Raw genomic sequence first — 20,424 nt, forward strand, 5'->3', positions numbered from 1 at the left:
CCCTAGCAATTATAGCACTCAGAATGCTGAGGCAGAAGGATCATGAATTAAGGCTTGTTGGGTTCGTGGTCAGTCTGGGCTAAAAGGAAAGTCTTTCTCAAGTAAATAATCCACAGAGATTATTAGAGAAAATAGGGCTAGAGGTACAATACTAAAACTTTTTGCCTATGACACATTAAAGATAGGACCCTAATAGAACACAGTAACACACATTAAGTCACTAAAAATAAATGCTATGGTAAATACGATGTTTTCCCTGGAGAGAGATTGAGAGTTTATAGTTAGAAGTAGATGGCCAGCTTACACAGCCCCTGCCATTCTTGTGGGGAAGGGGAAAGAACAATAGAGCAGAAAAGAGAAGAAAGAGACAAATTAGCCTCAGAGACATATGGAACATTATGGAAGGTGGGGGAGCTGTGGTCCATAGAGCGGTGGAGCTAATGATTTTTTATGTTGTTAAAGAAAATATCTTTGTTTTAGAAAAATACGCCCTGATCGAGTCTCATGTCTATAACTAACTGTCTTAAATGATTCCAAAACAAAGAATGATTCTAGGATAAAAAATTCAGTAATTGGTAACCACTAAGTACACCTTGAATTCTTTGTGTGTATGCTTGAACTTGTGTGTATGTTTATTTAACATGGGGTGCACATGTGGAGGTCAGACAGTGGTCTCAGGTGTAGGTCTTCAGATGCCTTCCATCTTTTTTTGAGACAGGATATCTCAGTCGGGAACTTTGCCATGTAAGCTCTTGTGGGTGGACCAAGAGCTAGACAAAGATCCTGTTATCTCTTGTCACCTACCTCAAGAAGCAGGAATTATAGTCAGGTTGCCATGCCCAGCTTTTAAATGAGTTCTGGGAATCCAAATGCGGATCTTCACAAGAACTTAACCAGTTGAGCTATTCCCATAGCTCTGTACATTCTTGAAACTTAAACTTGCAGTTAGGTTTCATTTATGGTATTTTTCACATTACTTTTTGTTGTTTTAATTTTTCCCTGCACTCTTTCCTATCTCCTGCCCCCTCCCATATGCTTCTATACTCAGTATCTTCCTTTCTGCTTGTATGTCACCTGTGTACTTTTCCTGTGCTCTCCCTTACCCCAGCAACACTTTTTTCCCTTCATGGTCTTTTAGGAAGTTTAATAACCTATACCCATCTTCACGCCTGCTTAGGGACATAGTACATGGAAGTATTAAAACTTGGGATCTGCATATGAGAAAGTACCGGTAATTTTTTGATGAATCTGGACCACGTTAGTTAATGCAGTACTCTGTAGAGCTATTATTTTCCTTCAAATTTCACTTTTCTTTACAAATGGTTGAAATTCCATTTTATATACTACATGAAGATCCTCAAGATGTGAAACTTGAAACACTATTTACAGTACATTTTTATGTTTGAACAGTTGTCACAATAATGCCCTTTCTAGTCATGCTTTTCCTGATCAGGATCCAACCCAGCGTCAGACTCTGCCTTTAGCTGTCACATCTCTCAGGTGCTCTTTAATCTGCCTTCCTGTGCTTGTCACAGCACTGAAGGCTTGTAGGTATGGGTGGCTCTTTTTGTATTCTTTCTTCTATTAGCCAGTCCAGTCAGATCAAGTGTCTGTATCAGAAGGGGCTGCTTGGAAATGTCAGGGCCTTTCAGGACAGCATTGTTATGTGGGGGTCCCATGGTAGGTGAGTAAGTGGCTGCTCATGGCCTATGCCAGTAACTTTCTGCTTTCCCTTTGGAACCATGGGCTCTCTGAGGAAATGAGTAACTGTGGAGGACCTGCCTCTCTGCACACTTGTATCTGTTTGTTTTAGTGTCTGTGGATAGTTCTTACCAGAGTCTGTTACTATTATGGCTATCAAATTGTCACTTGTGAACTCCATATTCCTTTAGTTTTATTCATTGGTGCCCTGCAGCATGCCAGTGCTATTAATGAATGATTTGGTTTTTATTAATTTATAACCTCATTGATACATTGATACTAATTTAGTCTGGAGGCTATAATCTATTATTGTCACTATACTTGTGCCTCAGTTGTTCTAGAGTAGCTGCTGGAAAATCCTTTTGATTGAGTTTCATATGTTTTGACAGTGCCTGTTCTTATCTCTCAGAGAGATGTGGTCAGTCTGCCCAAAGTGAGAAGAGAAGCCAAGGATGTGGGGAAAGACTCAGTGATTCAGGGAAAGGTTGCTGTCTAGGGCTGAGGAGCAAAGGGTTTGTTGGTAGCACAAAGAACTGGAAGGAAGGGAATCTGACCCTTTGCATTATTTACCCGCAGCATACGTTTGTACCTGACGACAGGCCTGGGGATGGTGGACATTTGAATTGATTATAGGAATTTTAAGTGGGTGAAATTTTTAACTTTAACTGTCTAGTATTAAGAAGGGGAGGAAAGGGCTGGAGAGAGCTCAGTGGTTAAGAGCATTGAATGCTTTTCTAGAAGTTCTGAGTTCAATTCCCAGCAACCACATGGTGTCTCACAACCATCTGTAATGAGATCTGATGCCCTCTTCTGGTGTGTCTGAAGACAGCTACAGTGTACTCATATACATAAAATAAATAAAAATTATAAAAAAAAAAAAGAAGGGGAGGAGAGATTTGATGCTTTCTGCTTGGTAATTTGGTATTGTTTTCCCTATTAGGAAAGAATTTTGGAAAAAACTAGCCAGATGTTTAAACATGTAACTAATTTATTACTTAAACTTTTCTAGTAATACCAGTGTGAAAAGAATGCAATTAATTTTTCATATTTTGTGTTTTTTTAAATCTGTTTTCCAGAAAGATCCTTCTGATCCTTTCAGCTTAAGTGAGTTACTAGATGAATTGTCAAGGAAGCAGAAAGAAGAATTATGGCAAAGGCTGAAAGACTTGCTAACAGAAGCATTGCTGGAAAGCCCTGTGGATGGGTGGCTGACAGCGGAAGTCCAAGGCGCAGACGATATGGAACCAGAGCACAGTCCAAAGATGGTATTTGCCTTTCAGAAACAAAAATGTTCCTCTCTCCTGTACTAGGAAAAGACTGTTTATTTGAATAATTGCACTTTCTCTTTGAGACAGACTCTCACTATTAGTCCTGACTGGCCTGGAACTCACATGCATACCTGGCTGGCCTCAAACTGGAGCATCACCTGCCTCAGCTTCTTTAGTTGGGATTAAAGGCGTGTGCCACCATGCCCAGCTCAAATGGTTGAACTTTAAAATTAAGAAAATGCAATATGCCAGTCCTGTAGTTACCTGCTGCCAAGTCCTGCTTTTGCTGTTCTGCTACTCAGTGTTATGATTTTTATAGGACACTTGACTTATATTCAATTTGAATCCACCTTTTAAAAAAAGCTAAAGGTGGGGTTGGGGGTTTAGCTCAGTGGTAGAGCGCTTCCCTAGCAAGCGCAAGGCCCTGGGTTCAGTCCCCAGCTCCGAAAAAAAAAAAGAAAAAAAAAAAAAGCTAAAGGTTCCATTTTTGAAATTTAGTAACTATTTGATTTTTTAAAAAACAAGTGGAGTGTTACAAGTTGCTCATTTTAACTCACTTATGTTTTATTTTTAGAAAAAGAGCGTAGAAATAACATATGCAATTGTTACTGTAATTCTTGCTTCTGTACCTATAATAAATGAACATGAGAACTATGGCGCCCTCCTGGAGTGTGCTGTGATATTGAATGGTAAGTGGCATTTTCAGTAGTGGGCACTCACGTGGCACCTTTTAAAGGGAAGTCACCTACGTTCATGAGCAGGGCAGGCAATCTGAAACAAGAATTTAAAGGCATCTCTTTGCACTCAAGTTCTCAAGGGCACTGTGAGTTAGTAGGCTCTGTTCAGTGTTGGGGAGGGTGGTCGTGGTTCTGAGTTGCTGACACTGTCACTTGCAGCTTCTTCAGGACAGTGTGCTTGCTTGAAGGGACATCTCTGCATATTCTCAGTCTGTGCTATTGCCACACAGCCCAAGAATCTGTGTCGCTGAATTTCTTGTTAAGGATGACCATGGTCTTTGGAGTTGTTGATTCCAGTGTCTCTTGCTAACTTTAACTAAGCCAGTAAAGCTGTTTATTAAGTGGTATACTCACCTGAAGTGATGAAAACTGGTTATAAAATATTTACACAAACGTATTTTATAAATGTAATAGCAGTTTTAAGGATTCTGTGGAACTGTCTTTTGAGTACTTAGTTCATTTGGGTATTGTCTCCTCGGGCACATTCCCACGTTCTCAGTCTTAGCATCACTTGCGTTTCTTTATGTCTTTAGGAGCTACTTTGGTCTGATTTCCTGAAATTAGCATAATTTTTTCTTTTTAAATATTTTACATTTTTAGTATGTTTTTAATCTAGTCCCTTCCAGCTATTTCCCCCCCCACCCTTTCTTTGTTACTCCACAAGTCGACAGTATCTTTTTTTTATTATTATTTTAAATTACCCCAGGCAGTGTAGAAATTTGCTTCTAAATTCTCTGTGGATGTCACTATCAGTTTATTTATAGTCTCACTGTAGTTGCTCCAGACTCAGAATTACTTCAGGAGCTTTATATGCGTATAATGCTATTCAGGCATCTGTGGGTAATTGTTAGCATTATTAACAGTTATCGAGCCTTTATATTCTAAAAGCAATAGTTTTTATATTCATTATGTTATTTGCTTTGATTGTTTTCCACCTTTGAGCCAAGACCCAAGACCAGCACATTGAGCCTGTGGTGGTCAGAACCTATCCCAGTGAGGGAAGAGTTGTGGTGATAGCAAGATGTATTAGTATGAGGCTTCCAGGTCTGAAGTTCTCTGTTTTGTATTTTGTTTTATCTGTTTGTATAACACTTGTAAATCTTTTTTTGGCTAAGTATTGGCATTCTATAAATTATGTTTATTTAACAAATAAACTAATATTTGCTAAGCTAGGCCTTGTACCAAGTCATAGTGCTCTGAACTTTTTTTAAAGATTTATTTATTTTGTGAATTGAGTGCTCTATCTTCATGTATACGTGCATGCCAGAACAGGGTGTCGGATTGCATTCCAGATGGTGGTGATCCACCGTGTGGTTGCTGGGGATTGAACTCAGGACCTCTGGAAGGGCAATCAGTGCTCTTAACCACTGAGCCATCTCTCCAGCCCAGCACTCTGTACTTTTGAGTCTGAAATGGTAATAAACTGCTTAATAACAGAAAACATTTGTGCTTTACATTTAGGTATTTTATATGCATTACCTGAATCTGAACAAAAACTCCAGAACTCTATTCAGGATCTGTGTGTCAAATGGTGGGAAAGGGGCCTTCCTGCCAAGGAGGACATGGGAAAGACTGCGTTTGTCATGCTGCTGAGGAAGAGTCTGGAGACCAAAACAGTACGTTTCCTTTCTTCAGGGTATGTTAGTGAGGGGCGGATTAGGTAGAAAGGGGCTGGATTCTATAGCTTCCCAGTTTAGGTGAGTTCTTACAGTTAAATATAGAGGTCAAAGGTGGGAACACCATCCAGACCAAGATTGAAAGTTGGGCTTTTTCCTCCATGTTCTTTCCTTAGAGTGTGGCTGCTGTCCTCTTTGTCACTTCATGATGAAAAGGCAGTTACTCTACCTGTATGCCTTGATCCTAGTTCTGCAAAGGAAAGGAAGCGGGGGTGCAGAGACTAAGCTGTGCCAGTGGGTTTTAGTCAGGGAGTATCCTGGGTAAGAGGCAGGCATGATTTAGAATTATTATGGCAATTATTTCACATTGCTATGAAGTCCTAGGGAAATTGTAGCTGAGCCGAACAAAAATAATTTGGTAGTTGGAGGCTAGCCTGGGCTACATGAGGTCCTATTTAAAAAAAAAAAAAAAAGCCCAAAGTGTTCTGTAGAACTACACAGAGCATTTGCAAACTTGTTTTTTGTTGTTGTTTGGTTGGTTGGCTTTGTTGTTTTTCAAGACAGGGTTTCTTTGTATAGCCTTAGCTGTCTGGAACTAGCTCTGTAGGCCTGGCGGTCCTCAAACTTACAGAGATCCTCTGCCTCCTGAGTGCGGGACACACCCCTTTTCACTTGTCACTGTGTCCTAATTTTTGATGATTTGGTAATCTAATCTTCATTATTCATGATAATTAGCTTGAAATACAACTTTACTTTCTTTTTATAAAGGTAAAGAAAGTAACTGAAACAGGTAGTATGTTATTGTCTCCTGTGTGGCTCTCTGTGTCATTCACAGGGTGCAGATATGTGTAGGCTGTGGCGCATCCACCAGGCTCTGTACTGCTTTGACTATGATTTGGAGGAGAGTAGAGAAATTAAAGATATGCTGCTCCAGTGCTTCATAAATGTTAATTGCATCAAGAAGGAGGAGGTGAGTTATGGCTGGTGTTTGCTAATTTGTTCATTTTTTTTCCCCGCCTTTCAGTCACTAGACAGGAGAAAAGGAAAGATAAAGAAGGGGAGGAGAAAGAGCTAGAGATCCCTGAATCTAATTTTTCTCCTTTTTTTCTTCTAACAAACCACAGTCAACCCCCTGGATAACCACCAACCACCAACCACACATTTCTCTGGCCCTAGCATTTATAGACCTTCTGAAAAGTCCCTAGAGCTCCAAATGTCACACAAGTGCAGACACTATCTGCAGCTGGCAAAACAACGCCTCTGCTAGAGCCTGAGGCAAATCACAGTGGCTTTGGACAGTGGGAAGCAGCTCCATATCCCCACATCTGGGATTAAAACAAAAACATATTCTTACAATATTTCTGTTTTTTAAACCAAAATTCTAGAATGGTCACTTCAGTAAGTAGGTTTTTTTGTTTGTTTCTTTGAGTTTGAGCACATCTTGCCTTATTTTCATCATTAAACTAGATGGAAATAGGTATCAATAAATTGGATTTACACATATAATTACATATTTACATATAAATGTATATTATACATGTAGAATCACTATATATATACATATACATACACACACACACACACATGTAAATATAAGAGTTATGTTCCTGTGGCTAAGCTCTGCTCTCTTCTTTCTACAGATTACTCTGTGTGTGTGTGTGTGTGTGTGTGTGTGTGTGTGTGTGTGTGTGTGTCTTAGAGTTATAAAATATTCTGTCTAAAAGCAACTTGGGGAGGAAAGGAATAATTTCAACTCTGATCACACCCCATCACGAAGGAAGTCAGGGCAGAAACTCAAAGCAGGAACCCAGAGGCCAGAATTGAAGCAGAGGCCATAGCAGAATACTGTTTCCTGGGTTGCTTCCCATGGTTTTCTTTTTCTCTTTTTCTTTTCTTTTTCTCGGAGCTGGGAACTGAACCCAGGGCCTTGTGCTTGCTAGGCAAGCGCTCTACCACTGAGCTAAATCCCAGCCCCTCCCATGGTTTTCTAAGCCTGCCTTCATTTTCCTGTTGTTGTTGCTGCTGCTATTGCTGTTTTATTTCTATTTTTTGAGATAGGAACTCTCTTATGTAGCCCTTGCTGTCCAGTCCTTCACATAGGTTATTGCTCTCTTAATATTATTGCTTGAATTGCCTTTTTTCTTTTTTGAGAAAGGATCTTACTACATAGCCCTGGCTGGCGTGGAACCTTCTATGTAGACCAAACTGGTCTTGAACTCACAGAAATCTGCCTGCCTTGCATCATGTGTACTGGGATTAAATACATGCACCACCAAGCCCTGCTCAGCCTACTTTCTTAAACCATCCAGGACCACTTGTCTAGGGGTAGTACCACCCATAATGTGCTGGGCCACGTCATTTATTTATTTATTTATTTTTGGAGCTGGGGACCGAACCCAGGGCCTTGTGCTTCCTAGGCAAGCGCTCTACCACTGAGCTAAATCCCCAACCCCGCCACGTCATTTATTAATCAAGAAAATGTCCTACTTGCTTGTACATAGGCCAGTCTTATGGCGATATTTTCTCAGTGGAGGTTTTCTCCACTCAGATGACTCTAGATTGTATCAAGTTGACGAAGTTTTAGCCAGCATGAGGTTGGAGAGGTGTGTGTGCTAAGAGTTGAGCTCAGAACCCCATGCATGCTAGGTAAGTGCTTGACTACTAAGCCTCCCCTGGCCACATGGCTACGTTTAATTGGCATATACACAAATATTAGCACCACACACCTCCATTTCTCTTTTCACCATTCAGGAACCAAACAACTTCAATTCATGTGGCCAGTTTCAGTTCAGATTTATCTCACATGTAAAGTGCCATGACTAGAGAACTTAGTATGAAATAAAAAGAGTGCGTATTGTCTTAGCTTTTTATTTTTATTATATACTTAATATAAATCACATTTTTAAGTACTCTTTTGTACCAGATATTTTTAGGGCTAGGGCTGTAATCTTGCCTAGCAAAGATTAGGCCCTAGATTCAGTCCCTAGATTCAATCGTTTATTAACATGGTTTCTAGGGAATAGTTCTGTTATGTGAGGTCACCGTACAGTGGTTATCGATGTGGACTGTGTGCCCTTGCTGGGGTGCAGGTGACTGTAATACAGTGGGTTTAGAACATGTCTCTGCAGCCGTTTCTCATGAAGCAGTAGAGAAGGCTTCCAAAATGCATTCCTCAGGGTCTCAGCCCTTAGTAGAAAGTCTGGTCCCATGGTAGCCCCCAGTCCCCATCCTGTAATTTGATTAGCACCACTAGAAAAGTCTGCATCTAGCCATGCCTATTGTGTGGAGGGCACGGGCTCTGAATCTGAAACCTCAGTGTTTGTTCCATAGCCAGAGCAGCAGGTGCCCTTTCAGACTTCAGGGATGAGCACGTGGCATGGCTTGAGTGAAGCAGCAGCATCTGTCAGTGGTACAGGATGTGTGTGGAGAGGGCTGCTTTCCCCGTGATGGTTACTATTGTTATTGGAAAGATGATAAGCACAAGGCTTGCACAAGGATTGTTAGGAATTTGGTGGCAATAAAGAGTTTTATGGTGGGGTCAAACAAAGATTTCAGGCATTCTTTGGTTTTGCATCATCCACTCTCCATGATAGCGAGAATGAAATGTCTGTAGACCTGTGGTGGAACCTCGTATGGCTCTGTTTCTGAGTTTTGAAGACAGATGTTCAGTGCTGCTCTGTTCGAGGGAGGGATGTCTGTAGCCCCTCTGCTGTTAGGGCCACTGTAGCACTTCCCAGCTCAACCTCCGTGCCAACTTGCCAAATGACAGTGACATGGGCTTCATTTTTATAAGTAGCTGACTTTGGGTGTATTAAAGAAATACTTGTTTATATTAGAACAGTTTCATTAAGTCGTTTATTATTTGAGATGATGTTTGTGTGGCCAGGATGACTTGACCTTGTCCTATTCTGTCTCAGCCTCCCGGGTAGCTGGGATTATAGGTGTGTGCTCCCATGCCCAGCTTGTCCTCATTGTTTTTCATTTACAGGGAAGAAGATTTCTTAGTTATCTCTTTAGTTGGAATATAGACTTTATTAAAATGATCCATGACACCATTAAAAATCAGTTACCTGGATTACAAAAGTAAGTATTAGAGGTTCTCTTGGCTTGTTTTAAAAGTTTTGTGTGTTTCATGTGTGTGTTGTAAGGAGGTCTTGCTGTATAGCCCAATCTAGGCTGTCAGTACACAGCGGTCTAAATGCTTTAGCTTCCCCATTACAGTTTATATTAACATAAATGAAAGCTTTAGAAAATACATCGTGTTATTCACTATTGTATTATTAGGTAGGTTTCTTTTTCCTCTAAGCATTTCTCCCATACTGATTAAGATCTTGGTTTTTTTTTTTTTTTTTTTTAGTTCTCTGCTTTTCCCTCAGGAGGCTGGCTGTATTTGCTGCCCAGGTTGATTTCTAGTCTCTGGGCCCATGTGGTCCTACTACCTCACTCTGGAACAGAAAGTAGTGGTGGTTTTTTTTTTTTTTTTAGGCAGATATATGACAGTTATAGCTTTTGTCTTACATAAAGCTCATGTCATTAGTATTGAGGGGACATTTTGAGTACAGGGTACACCGTCTAATGAGTGTGGGCTGAACTGTGGTTGCCGTGAGGAGCCGGTGGTGTAAGTCGGAGGAACCACGGGTCTGCAGCTCTAGACCTAGTGCTTCCTGTATTCAGCAGTCAGACTGCCAGGCAGAGCGTGCATTCACTTGGGTGCTTTCTGTTGACATCCTTCCTTCCTGCTGAGGTAGGCCACGGTTAGTAAATCCCTTAGTGTCAGGTAGCCGTGTAAGCACTGAGGATTTGGTTCTAGTGTGAATGCAGAGCTCTTGGTATATTCTAGATTGCTTCCTCACATTTCCTTTGTAAAATGCTTATGCTGAACTAATTTCTAAACATAGATGATTTTAAAGTTGAATCCTGGTGTATCTTTTTCTATATGTAAAGAATTAGTATTTAAAGTTTTTAATATTTTAAAGTTTATTTGTGTTTTGGGGAGGTGTACGTATGGGTGGGGTATGCCATGGCACACATGTGTGTTTGGGGAGGCGTAGGTGTGGGTATGTGTATGACATAGTGCACATGTGGAGGTTAGAGGACAACTCGCAAGAGTTAGTTCTCTCTTCCCACCAATCGTGGTCTAGGTATCGACAGCTCACTGGGCTTGGTAGAAAGTGCCGTTACCAGGGAAGCTCTCTCGTCAGTCCATATTGAAAAGTTCTGACTGTAGAATTTAATTCTGGGCCTGTGCTGTCAGGGTTAGGGTTGGTGGTAACATTGGCTAAGGAGGAGTTTTTATTCCAGCTCCTCTACCCTGTTTTGTCTCTTCCTCTTTCCATTTCAGGTAGGTAATATTGCAGATGTTTGTAGAACCATATTCTGTATCAATTCCTTTTCCTGAGACAGGAGAGTAACTGAAGTGTGGTATACAGTAAAATTATTTAAACATGTATTAACTTTTTTTTTTTTAAATTAGGTCTTTGATGGTACACATTGCAGAAATTTATTTCAGAGCTTGGAAAAAGGCTTCGGGAAAAATACTGGAGGTATTTTCGTTTTATTTAACATCTAATGTATTCTAGTTACTTAAGTATCCAAGGGTGGGCTATTTAAAACTTGTGCTTAGTCTACCTGAACATAAAGCTGATTGATTAGTCATGCCGATAGAAGTATGACAGGCCGACTCATTGTGGCCCACGTGCTGAGGCACAGCCCCAGCTATCACCTTGCTGGGATGCACAGTTTCAGAGAAGTCAGTGGGTTTTGTGTTCCTTATTTTGTTGTCTTTGGGCCTAGACTGTCTAGTTACCTCTAGTTATTGGGTTGCTGGGATGTGGCTAGTCAAAGGGAGATTCGTTGCGAGATGGATGTTCTAGGCTAAACAAAATATAATATTATGTAATTTGACTGGTTTCTTTGTTTTTATTCTGGCTACTTGAAAGTGAAAAACTGTGTTTGTGTTTGGGTTCTCTTTCCGTGGATGGTGCTGTTGAGGACCCCCTAGTGCCTCTTCTATCGGTTATGTTATCGTAAGAGGTCCGTGACGTTCACTTTGAGCACAGTGAGCCCTGCGTGTGTTAGGGAGATCTAGTCTCACTCACAGTCTGCATTAAGATCCAGGCCATCAGCTGCCCATCAGCTGCCCATCAGCTGCCCATCAGCTGCCCATCAGCTGTGTGCCGTGCCATTATCTGCCTCTTCCTTCTACATCTTCAGGCTGTAACCTGTGCTTTTCCATCCAGAAGTATTCTCTCTCTCTCTCTCTCTCTCTCTCTCTCTCTCTCTCTCTCTCTTCTCTTCTCTTTGGAGAACTGACAGTGACTAGTGCAGGTTCTGTCCACACTGCCTTTCAGCCTGCTTATACGTGGTCTTTATTGCTAATATTCTTTGGACAATTTTAATAAAGTAGATTAAATATGTGTAGTCTTTTACGTGTATGTAGTCTTTTAAGTCTTGTCTTAAGTGTGTGTGGTGAAACGGCAGAGCCCAGGCATTATTCTCCATTATTTTGTTTGCTCGTTTCTATTTATTTATTTATTTGTTATTTTAATTACGTATCTGTAGAAGTGCTTATTTGTAGGTTTATTTACATTGAGTTTTAGGCCTGTGGAGGCCAAAGACATTGAATCCCCTGGAGCTAGAGTTACAGGAAGTTGTGAGCTTACATCATGTGTGCTGGGAATTGAACTTGAGGGCTCTGGAACAGCAGTACTCATTCCCAGCCCCTGAGCCATTTCTCCAGTTCCCCTACTTCCTCCTCCTGCCCCTTCTTTTTTTGTGTGTGTTTAGGCTGGTCTTGAAGTCATGGTCCTCTTGCTTTAGCCTTTGTGAGTGCATGTCTGCCGTGGTAGAAGTGGAGGTTAGAGGACAGCTCTCAGGAGTCAGTACTCAGGTTGTCTGGCTTGGCTGCAAGTGGATAAAAACGTTGCACTCATGGCTTCGCTTATTGCTGTCCTCCTTAACTCTGTGCCATTGATGTGTTGGAGGCGCCCGTGGAAGGGAACACCATATTCTAAAAGCTCCAGTTTAGTTCCTCTATGTCTTTATGTAGCTTCCAGGACATGTGGCATAGCTCCTGTCTCATCACTGGTCAGATAGGGCATTACCCCACGTTCAGAGGCTTATCATTAACTTCAAGGAAGGTAAATTTTCAAGATGATATTGATAGCAGTATTTATGTCTCTGTCTAATGCTGTGGGGTCCTTGCACCCTGGAGTGTAGGGTAACATATACTGGGTTGGACCTATCTTTTTTTTTTGTTTTTCCCTGTGACTTGTTTTCATTGGGAGTTGTCAAGGAGTCTCTCACACTCCTTCCCTGGCACTTGTCAGAAGCCCCCAGAAGATCCCATGTCAGTCTCTGGAGTCTGACCTCCTCTGTAGAGGCAGTTCCACTGTGTTTGTGGAGAGTTTCTTCAAACAGGTGCAAGCCTGTGATGTTCCCAGGACAGTATAACGTTTTTGAGATCTCTGTCTGGCCTAAGTTCTTTTTGTCTGTATTTTGAGTAATGTGAGCTGTTTTCTAATGATGCTGGGGTTCACTGTTGCCTCAGATAAAGTAGAAGCAGTGTCCTCTTTTATACTGAAACTAAAGGAATAGATACATAGTAGCAGCTCTGACAGAAGAGCACAGGCTTCCTCTGAACAGGGGGAGGAGCTTAGGCCTGCTGGGTGGGGATTCTGTCTCCAGCTCACTGGCTGCCTGAGTGACCCATGCTTGCTACTGCTCTTACTGTTTCAGACCATTGAAAATGACTGCATCCAGGACTTCATGTTCCACGGCATCCACCTTCCACGGAGGTCTCCAGTGCACTCCAAAGTTCGAGAGGTAAGGGCGGCACCTCTGAGCCACCAGTTGTGAGCTCTATTTGTGGATAAGTGTTTTGGCTAAATGTAAAAATTCCTAATTTCATCCAGTCAGGCAAAGGGATTTCTTAGAATCTTGATATTTGTTAACTTGGCATTTGTTCTGCTGCAGCCCTGTGGTGGGTGAGGAAAGAAATGGTACTGTCATTAAGCCAGCCAGGATGTGCTTTAACTGTATGGAAAGTGCTTTGTGTAGTGAGAGAGATTTTCTAAGATTTACAGAGAAAATGAAATCTTTCATCAGAAAACCATACCCGGGGCTGGGGATTTAGCTCAGTGGTAGAGCGCTTACCTAGGAAGCGCAAGGCCCTGGGTTCGGTCCCCAGCTCCAAAAAAAAGAACCAAAAAAAAAAAAAAAAAAAAAAAAAGAAAACCATACCCATGCTGTAGTTAATTCAGTGTTTTTACTAATACATTTTCTGGAGGAGTGGATTCCAATAACAAGGCAAATCTGATTGTTTCCAGGTTCCAGCATTTATACAGAATTGTGGGGTGATTCTATCAAAGAAAGTGGAAGGTCTATTTGTAATTTATTACTTTTGGGAAGAGCTTGGTATCTCATTTAAACCCGTGCTATAAAGAGTATTGAATAGATGCTGGTTCTGTATGAATTTTTCAGGTAGAGAGCTGGTACCTGTCCCTGGTGGGCAGCAGAGTTGAAACCTGATCCTATTGGGCAGTAAAGGGCTAAGCAGCTGGGCCAGTAGTTGGTTCAAAGAGCATTTGAGTGAAGGTGAATCAGGCTAAGCCTTGCTCCTGAGCCCCTTTTAGCAGTGTCCATGCTTCCATTTTGTCCTTACTGTCAGAGCTCTATGGAACTTATGTGGTTCTTGGTAGGCTAGTAATTAATTTTCATATTATTTATTTTTTTGAGATAGGGTCTTAATGGATGGTCTAGAGTTCCTGGGTCTTGGTTTCTTCTGCCTCAGCCTCTTAATTAGTGTGACACGAGGCATGTCTCACTGGTGTAGGTCTTAGAGCCCGGGTGGCATTAGAATTCAGAGCCATTGATTGCTATTTTGGCTATGACTTCTTTTTTCTGATTGTTGTATTCAAGGTTGTCTTGGCTCTGTTGTAGGTCTTGCCAGAGAATGTTGTAAGTGTCACAGGGGTGGGATGGGACAGAATAATCTTTCTTCCCATTCTCGAGCTTTTGTGTGTGCTTGTTTTGAGACGGACTCTTCCGTAGCATGGGCTGACTTCAATCTCACCAGCTTCCTGAGCAGTGCACCACTACATCTGACTCAGATGCCTTACAGATAACTGTATTGCCTTTGTTTCCTTTCTCTTTTAGGTGTTGAGTTACTTTCACCAGCAGAAAGTCCGTCAGGGAGTGGAAGAGATGCTGTATAGGTTATATAAGCCCATCCTGTGGAGAGGACTAAAGGTAACATCTTACTGGTGTTTCCTAGTGCACGATGTGCTTTGAATTGATCCTGTGCTGATACAGAAGGCAGCTCAGAGACTGGAGACAGTGTTTTATGGGATTTCAGAACAACATTTCTTATGGTTTTGATCTGTGCTGTCACTGTATTCCATATCCAACTACCTAGGTTCAAGTGATCCCCCTGCCTCAGCCTCATGTGTAGATGGGACTCTAGGAATGTGCCACCATTCCTGCTCTCAGTTTTTAACCTTTGTGAAGAGCATGTCTTTGATCCACTTAACAGTAAAGGCAGGTCAGTTCAGTACTTAGTAAACAGTTGCTATGAAATCCAGTCCAGAGGGTGACTGGGTATGCACGGACTGGGCAGAGTAACAGCTGCCCCGCCCGCCTGTTCTTCTCTCATGCCTGTAATGAGGGCAGAAGACAGACACTAGTTAGCGTTCTGATGAGCACCCAGGTCTACACAAACTGCTCTGCTTGATTAGAAGGCAGCAACCACTTCTTAATAATCTCTTAACATCACTACTCTTTTTTATAGTCTGAAAATTTAAAAGTGTAATCAAATACAGCTTCGAAGTGAGAAAACTGGTCTTTAATATCTACTGACACTGAACTGAGAGTTGGGTTTAATTTAAGGATGACCTCACAGTTTGGCTATTTACTTCTGTGATGCCAAGGGCAGAGCCCAGTGCCCTACACGTGCAAAGTGGATACTTTGCCACCAAATTATATCCATCCACAGCCTGTTTTTGCTAACTTAAAGATTAAAGTTATGTTTTCATTTTTATTACAACTTATTTGTTTATTTACTAGGCAGTGGGAGCATATGTGGAGGGCAGAGTGTAGCCTGTAGGAGTCAGTTTTCTCCACTGTGTGTTCCTGGAATTGAACTCAGGTTGTTAAACTGAGGTGCAAGTGCCCTTAGATCTGAACCATCTTGCCAGCCCCAAAACTGTCTTTCATTTGTAAATAAATCTTTACTGAAATTGTGGAAATATTAGCTTGGAAACAGTCTCTGAACTTCTAAAAGTACCTATATTTTTATAGGCCAGAAATTCTGAAGTTCGATCAAATGCTGCATTGTTGTTTGTTGAAGCATTTCCTGTTAGAGATCCAAACTTCATTGCCACTGAGATGGACAGTGAAATTCAGAAGCAGTTTGAAGAACTCTATGTAGGTATTGCTGTGCGGGCATTCACTGCTTGCTAACCTGTGTGCCTCAGAGCTATTGCTTATAAGCAGGGCCACCCTACAGAGGAGTGAGTACCCATTCTGCCCACATCTCCAGATGCACAGGTCCACACTCTCCCTCCTCTCTTTAGTCACTCTTGAGACATCCCATTATATATGCTTATGTAGTTTTCAGGATAAAGCTATGCATGCCTCGCTCCCAGTAGCCATGTGTTAGCACTTTGACTTGCAGATTGTCTCTACCACTCCCGCTTTATAGCATTGTGGCCTGATTGAACATGTGCAGCTTTTATTTCATGCTGTAGTTTGTAACAGTGTAGTAGAATAGTTACTCATACAACTCTTATGTGGGACGCATGGGTCGATGCTGCGTTGCTTTGTCTGAGCAGCTGCGGGTTAGGCATCTTGGAACCACCCCTTCAGACCTAGAGACACTGGATTGTGTGGCCACAATTTCTGCAACTCTTAAGTATCTGTTATTAAGTTTTAAATTCCCAGAGTACTAATATGTAGCACAAGCAATAATTTAAGAGTTATACATCTTTTTTCTCTCCTACTTTTAGAGCCTTTTAGAAGATCCTTATCCATGGGTCCGTTCCACTGGCATTCTTGGTGTTTGTAAAATAACTTCTAAATATTGGGAAATGATGCCCCCCACCATTCTTGTTGACCTCTTGAAGAAAGTCACAGGGGAGCTGGCATTTGATATAAGCTCAGCTGATGTTCGGTGTTCTGTTTTTAAGGTAGGGTTTTTAAAGGTGTAAAAGTAACATTGTATTACACAATAGTTTTGTAAAACTATAAGGATATTGTAGAAAATAGAAGGGGAAAGTAATAGAAAATTGCATATTATCCTACTCAGGAGGGAAAATGTTACTGATACTATAGTTGTATTTCTACACCAAAAAAAAAAATTTTTTTTTTGTAGAATTTTATTTTTAAAAATTAAAACTATTTTATGCATATGGGTATTTTGACTATGTGTTATATGGTACCCATGAGTGCCAGAAGAGAGTGTTGGGTCTAATGGAACTAGAGTTACAGATGTTTGTGAGCCTCCATGTCGGTGCTGGGGACTGAGTAAGGTCCTCAGCTAGAGGAGCCAAGGCTTTGATCCTCTTGGAGCTGGTGTTAAAGGTGGTTGTAAGATACCTGTCACGATGCTGGGAACACTGCAAGCACAGTATGTGATTTAGTTGCTGAGCCGTCTCTTCAGTCTCCAAACTAAGCTTTTAAAATCTAAATGTAAAGTATTGTCTAGCTAGGTGTGTGGCCAAGACCTATAACAGCAGAAATACTCTGGAGGCTGAGACAGGAGGATTCTGAGTTTGAAGACACTTGAGTTGCCTAGAGACCTTGTTTGAAAGAAAAGTGTTTTCTCTATAAAATGTCTAGTTGCCGTAGTGTTAGTTTGGGGCTGGGCATAGTATTCTAGCTCTGCACAAGTCCTCCCTTTTGCCTCTTTGGAATGTCTTACTGAGCAGTTTCACCAGTCCCAGAGCGTGCCTTTGATGTGCAGTCAGTCTCATGAAGGTGGTGTCTGCCAAGAGTCGGACTCAGTATCATCTGAGCTGCCTCTTAGCTGAATGTTTTATCGGTGTGCTCTGGTTTGAAGTGCTTTCTCCTCTCCCCCTTCTCTGTAGTGTTTGCCAATTATTTTGGATAACAAACTGAGCCACCCATTATTAGAACAGCTTTTGCCATCGCTCAGGTACAGTCTCCATGATAACGCAGAGAAAGTGCGGGTGGCTTTTGTGGATTTGCTGCTGAAGGTCAAGGCTGTGAGAGCTGCAAAGGTAAGAGGACAAGTTAAGAGAAGCTGAGATAGACAAAGGACGTTCGTCACCACCCAACAGAAGGACCTCAGTTACATTTTAATCAATTTAATAATGTATTTGCTAGGTGGTCAGAAAACTTGGCTTTATGTTTTACATGAAAGGTTCTAGAAGTAGTGTGTTTCACTTTGCAAAGACTAATATAAGTAACCATCTTTAATAATTTTAAACATTATTTCATGTATGATGGGGCATGTGTGCACATTATGTTTTTGGAGGTCAGAGGAGAACTTAAAGGAGTTGGTTGATTCTTTCTACCATGTGGGTTCCAGAGCTTGAACTCTGGTTGTCAGTCTTGGTGACAAGCATCTTTGTCCCCTGAGCCATCCTGCAGGTCCCCTGGCATTTTTTATTACTGTTAAAAACATTGAAATATTTGATGGATCTATACATATTTAGGACCTAAATACTACTTGCAATGGTTAGCTGGTTCTGCCTTTTTTTAAAAAATAATTGCTTGTAACGTGGTAAACATCCACTGGGCACAGGCCAATTTATTGACACCGTAAAGAGGACATAAAAGTTCCTTCTTTCCAGTTCCAATTCAGTTTTTTTTTTTTTTTTTAAAATAACCCTTTTTCTCTGATACTGGGAATTGAACTCAGGACCTCATAAATGCTAGGCAGGTGCTTTATCACTGAGACAAGAGTATTTCAAGGTTAACAGGAGTGCAAGGCTAGTGTGCCTGTCTGTCCATGGAAATTCTCATTGCTGGGGGCATTGCTACCCACATATCTGCTCGTGTGCCATTCAGAGTGACAACTTGTACCTTGTACGCGTGTATAACTTCTCTGGACTTAACTTTTTGGCTAAGAAGTATGTGTGCGTTGGTGAGGACAGACATGGGCTCTATGGAGGAGCTGCCCAGGTGCTAGAAGCCTATGATAGAGTTGGGGTGATAGCTTAGTTGGCAGAGTACCTGTGTAGCATACACATAGGCCTGGGTTCAATCCCTGGCATAAATATGTGTGGTGCGGTATGCCTGTGATTATAGTATTCAGGTAAAGGCAAGACCAGAAGTTTAAGTTAATCTTCAGCTACAAAGTACTGGCCAGGATACTTGAGACCCTGACTTAAAACACACACATGCGCACACACACACGCCACCACCCTAAACAGTGCTAATGTGTGTCTCTTGTGGAGTATGTGATTGTATTGTGTGAGCTTCCAAGTTGGACAAGGAGGGTGCTCACAGTACCAGGAGCAAGCTAGCAGTCCTAGAGTGTTAGGGAGGGGGATGGTGTGGATCTCTTAAGACAGATGAGTAAGGTGTTCACATCAAAACTATTAATAGATGAAATTTATCTTTCTGTTTGTAGATCAGTTAGTGGATTAGTAAACCTACATATGTAGAAGTGATCATCTGTGCATGAATCATGCTGCTAAGGAATCATAGTTGGCCTTTCCACAGCCTCATGATATACCTTACATGTTACATTTCTTTAAGATGTAAATTATGGTATAGGTATTTGAAAGGATTTTTCTTGAGTATAAAACAATTAGTTCTTTGGTTATAGTCTGGAAACTAGCAGTTTTCAAGATTATAGGAACCACTGCTTGTTTTCTTTTGCATGTCTCCTCCTCTACTCCCTAGTTTTGGAAAATATGCCCAATGGAGGACATTTTGGTTCGCCTGGAAATGGATTCTCGGCCTGTGTCTCGGCGCCTGGTGAGCCTCATCTTCAACTCTTTTCTGCCCGTCAACCAGCCAGAGGAGGTGTGGTGTGAACGCTGTGTCACCCTGATCCAGATGAACCGTGCAGCTGCCAGGAGGTTCTATCAGTACGCCCATGAGCACACCGCCAGCACCAACATAGGTCTGCATCTCTGCCTCTCTCGTGTCTCGCTGCCTCTCCCACAAAGTGCATGGTCCAGATGCTCAGTGTTCTCACTCAGTAAGCCTCATGCTCTCTGGCATCCCTTAGTGATTTTCCTTAAGGTGATACTCTTTACTGTTTGAGATTATAGTTTTCTAATTGGAAAGCTAATTTTATAGATGATACATCTATTTGTTGATTCTCTTAACCACTTTAGCAAAGCTCATCCATGTCATCCGTCACTGCTTGAACGCCTGTATCCAGAGGACCCTGAGAGAGGGCGCAGAGACCCATAAGGAGTGCGAGAAGGAGAACGCCAGTGTAAGTGTTGCTCTTGCTTCACAGTAAAGACAAGCAGGGTTTGGTTTGGTATCATTTCCATAGGCTGTTAGGATGTTTTATTTCCCATTTGTTTCAATAAAGATACCTAGGTACAGCTTTGGATAAGTCATAAATTATATGTTTTAAAGAATTGTGGTGTATCTTTTGTAGTTAACTTTTAGAGTGTGGTAGGATATTGTAAAGAGTGTTCTTACTAGTGGCACCTTGTCCCATATTTCTTTGCCCTGAGCCCCCTCTGTTCAGTTCATCTTGGGTGTAGCACTATTGAGCTAGATTTCGGACATGGAGCTGGTGCCTGTCAGAGTCACTAACACGGAGTTCTAGAAACATGGGGATGAACTTCTGGGTGCTAGCTTTTTGTAGAATTGTCTTAAATTAGCTGGTCTTTTAGTAAATCTGAAAATATCCACTAATAGCCAGTTGAGACTTGACTACACTTGCTGCTTTCAAGCAGTATCTTATGTATAGTCACTTCACAGTCAAACTTGAGGGATTTATTTTTTTTATTTTTTTGCAGTCCCCAAATAGATTAGAAATTTTTCCTATAGAAGAAAATCACAAAACAAAATTTCCTTTGCTAAAGTTGCTTAAGTAAGCTAGTTTGCTTGCTACATGACTATGTCCTGGGGCTTGCTACTACTACCCTATGACCTGTCTAGACAGAGTAG

The 20,424-nt window shown here is 41.5% G+C and overlaps 1 protein-coding gene across 18 annotated transcripts in view; it reads left to right on the forward strand.

The window, feature by feature from the left end:
- Ncapg2 (non-SMC condensin II complex, subunit G2) overlaps positions 1–20,424 on the forward strand; it is a 77,200-nt gene that overhangs the window by 5,829 nt on the left and 50,947 nt on the right. For 12 of the 18 annotated variants that reach the window (XR_010052125.1, XM_063262159.1, XM_063262158.1 and 9 more), the window contains 13 exons: positions 2,778–2,966; positions 3,544–3,658; positions 5,168–5,322; positions 6,158–6,292; positions 9,311–9,405; positions 10,796–10,865; positions 13,060–13,146; positions 14,479–14,571; positions 15,619–15,744; positions 16,326–16,505; positions 17,406–17,558; positions 19,192–19,492; positions 19,632–19,735. Coding sequence is in view for 17 of the 18 variants with exons in the window: in XM_063262159.1 (XP_063118229.1) it covers positions 2,778–2,966; positions 3,544–3,658; positions 5,168–5,322; positions 6,158–6,292; positions 9,311–9,405; positions 10,796–10,865; positions 13,060–13,146; positions 14,479–14,571; positions 15,619–15,744; positions 16,326–16,505; positions 17,406–17,558; positions 19,192–19,492; positions 19,632–19,735 (1,803 nt within the window). In the remaining variant the exon portion in view is untranslated. The remainder of the gene's footprint in view (positions 1–2,777; positions 2,967–3,543; positions 3,659–5,167; positions 5,323–6,157; positions 6,293–9,310; positions 9,406–10,795; positions 10,866–13,059; positions 13,147–14,478; positions 14,572–15,618; positions 15,745–16,325; positions 16,506–17,405; positions 17,559–19,191; positions 19,493–19,631; positions 19,736–20,424) is intronic. The other 6 variants (XM_063262157.1, NM_001427667.1, XM_063262160.1 and 3 more) reach the window with 1 other exon arrangement.

Source organism: Rattus norvegicus, chromosome 6, assembly GCF_036323735.1.
Source record: "Rattus norvegicus strain BN/NHsdMcwi chromosome 6, GRCr8, whole genome shotgun sequence".
Classification (NCBI taxonomy): Eukaryota; Metazoa; Chordata; class Mammalia; order Rodentia; family Muridae; genus Rattus; species Rattus norvegicus.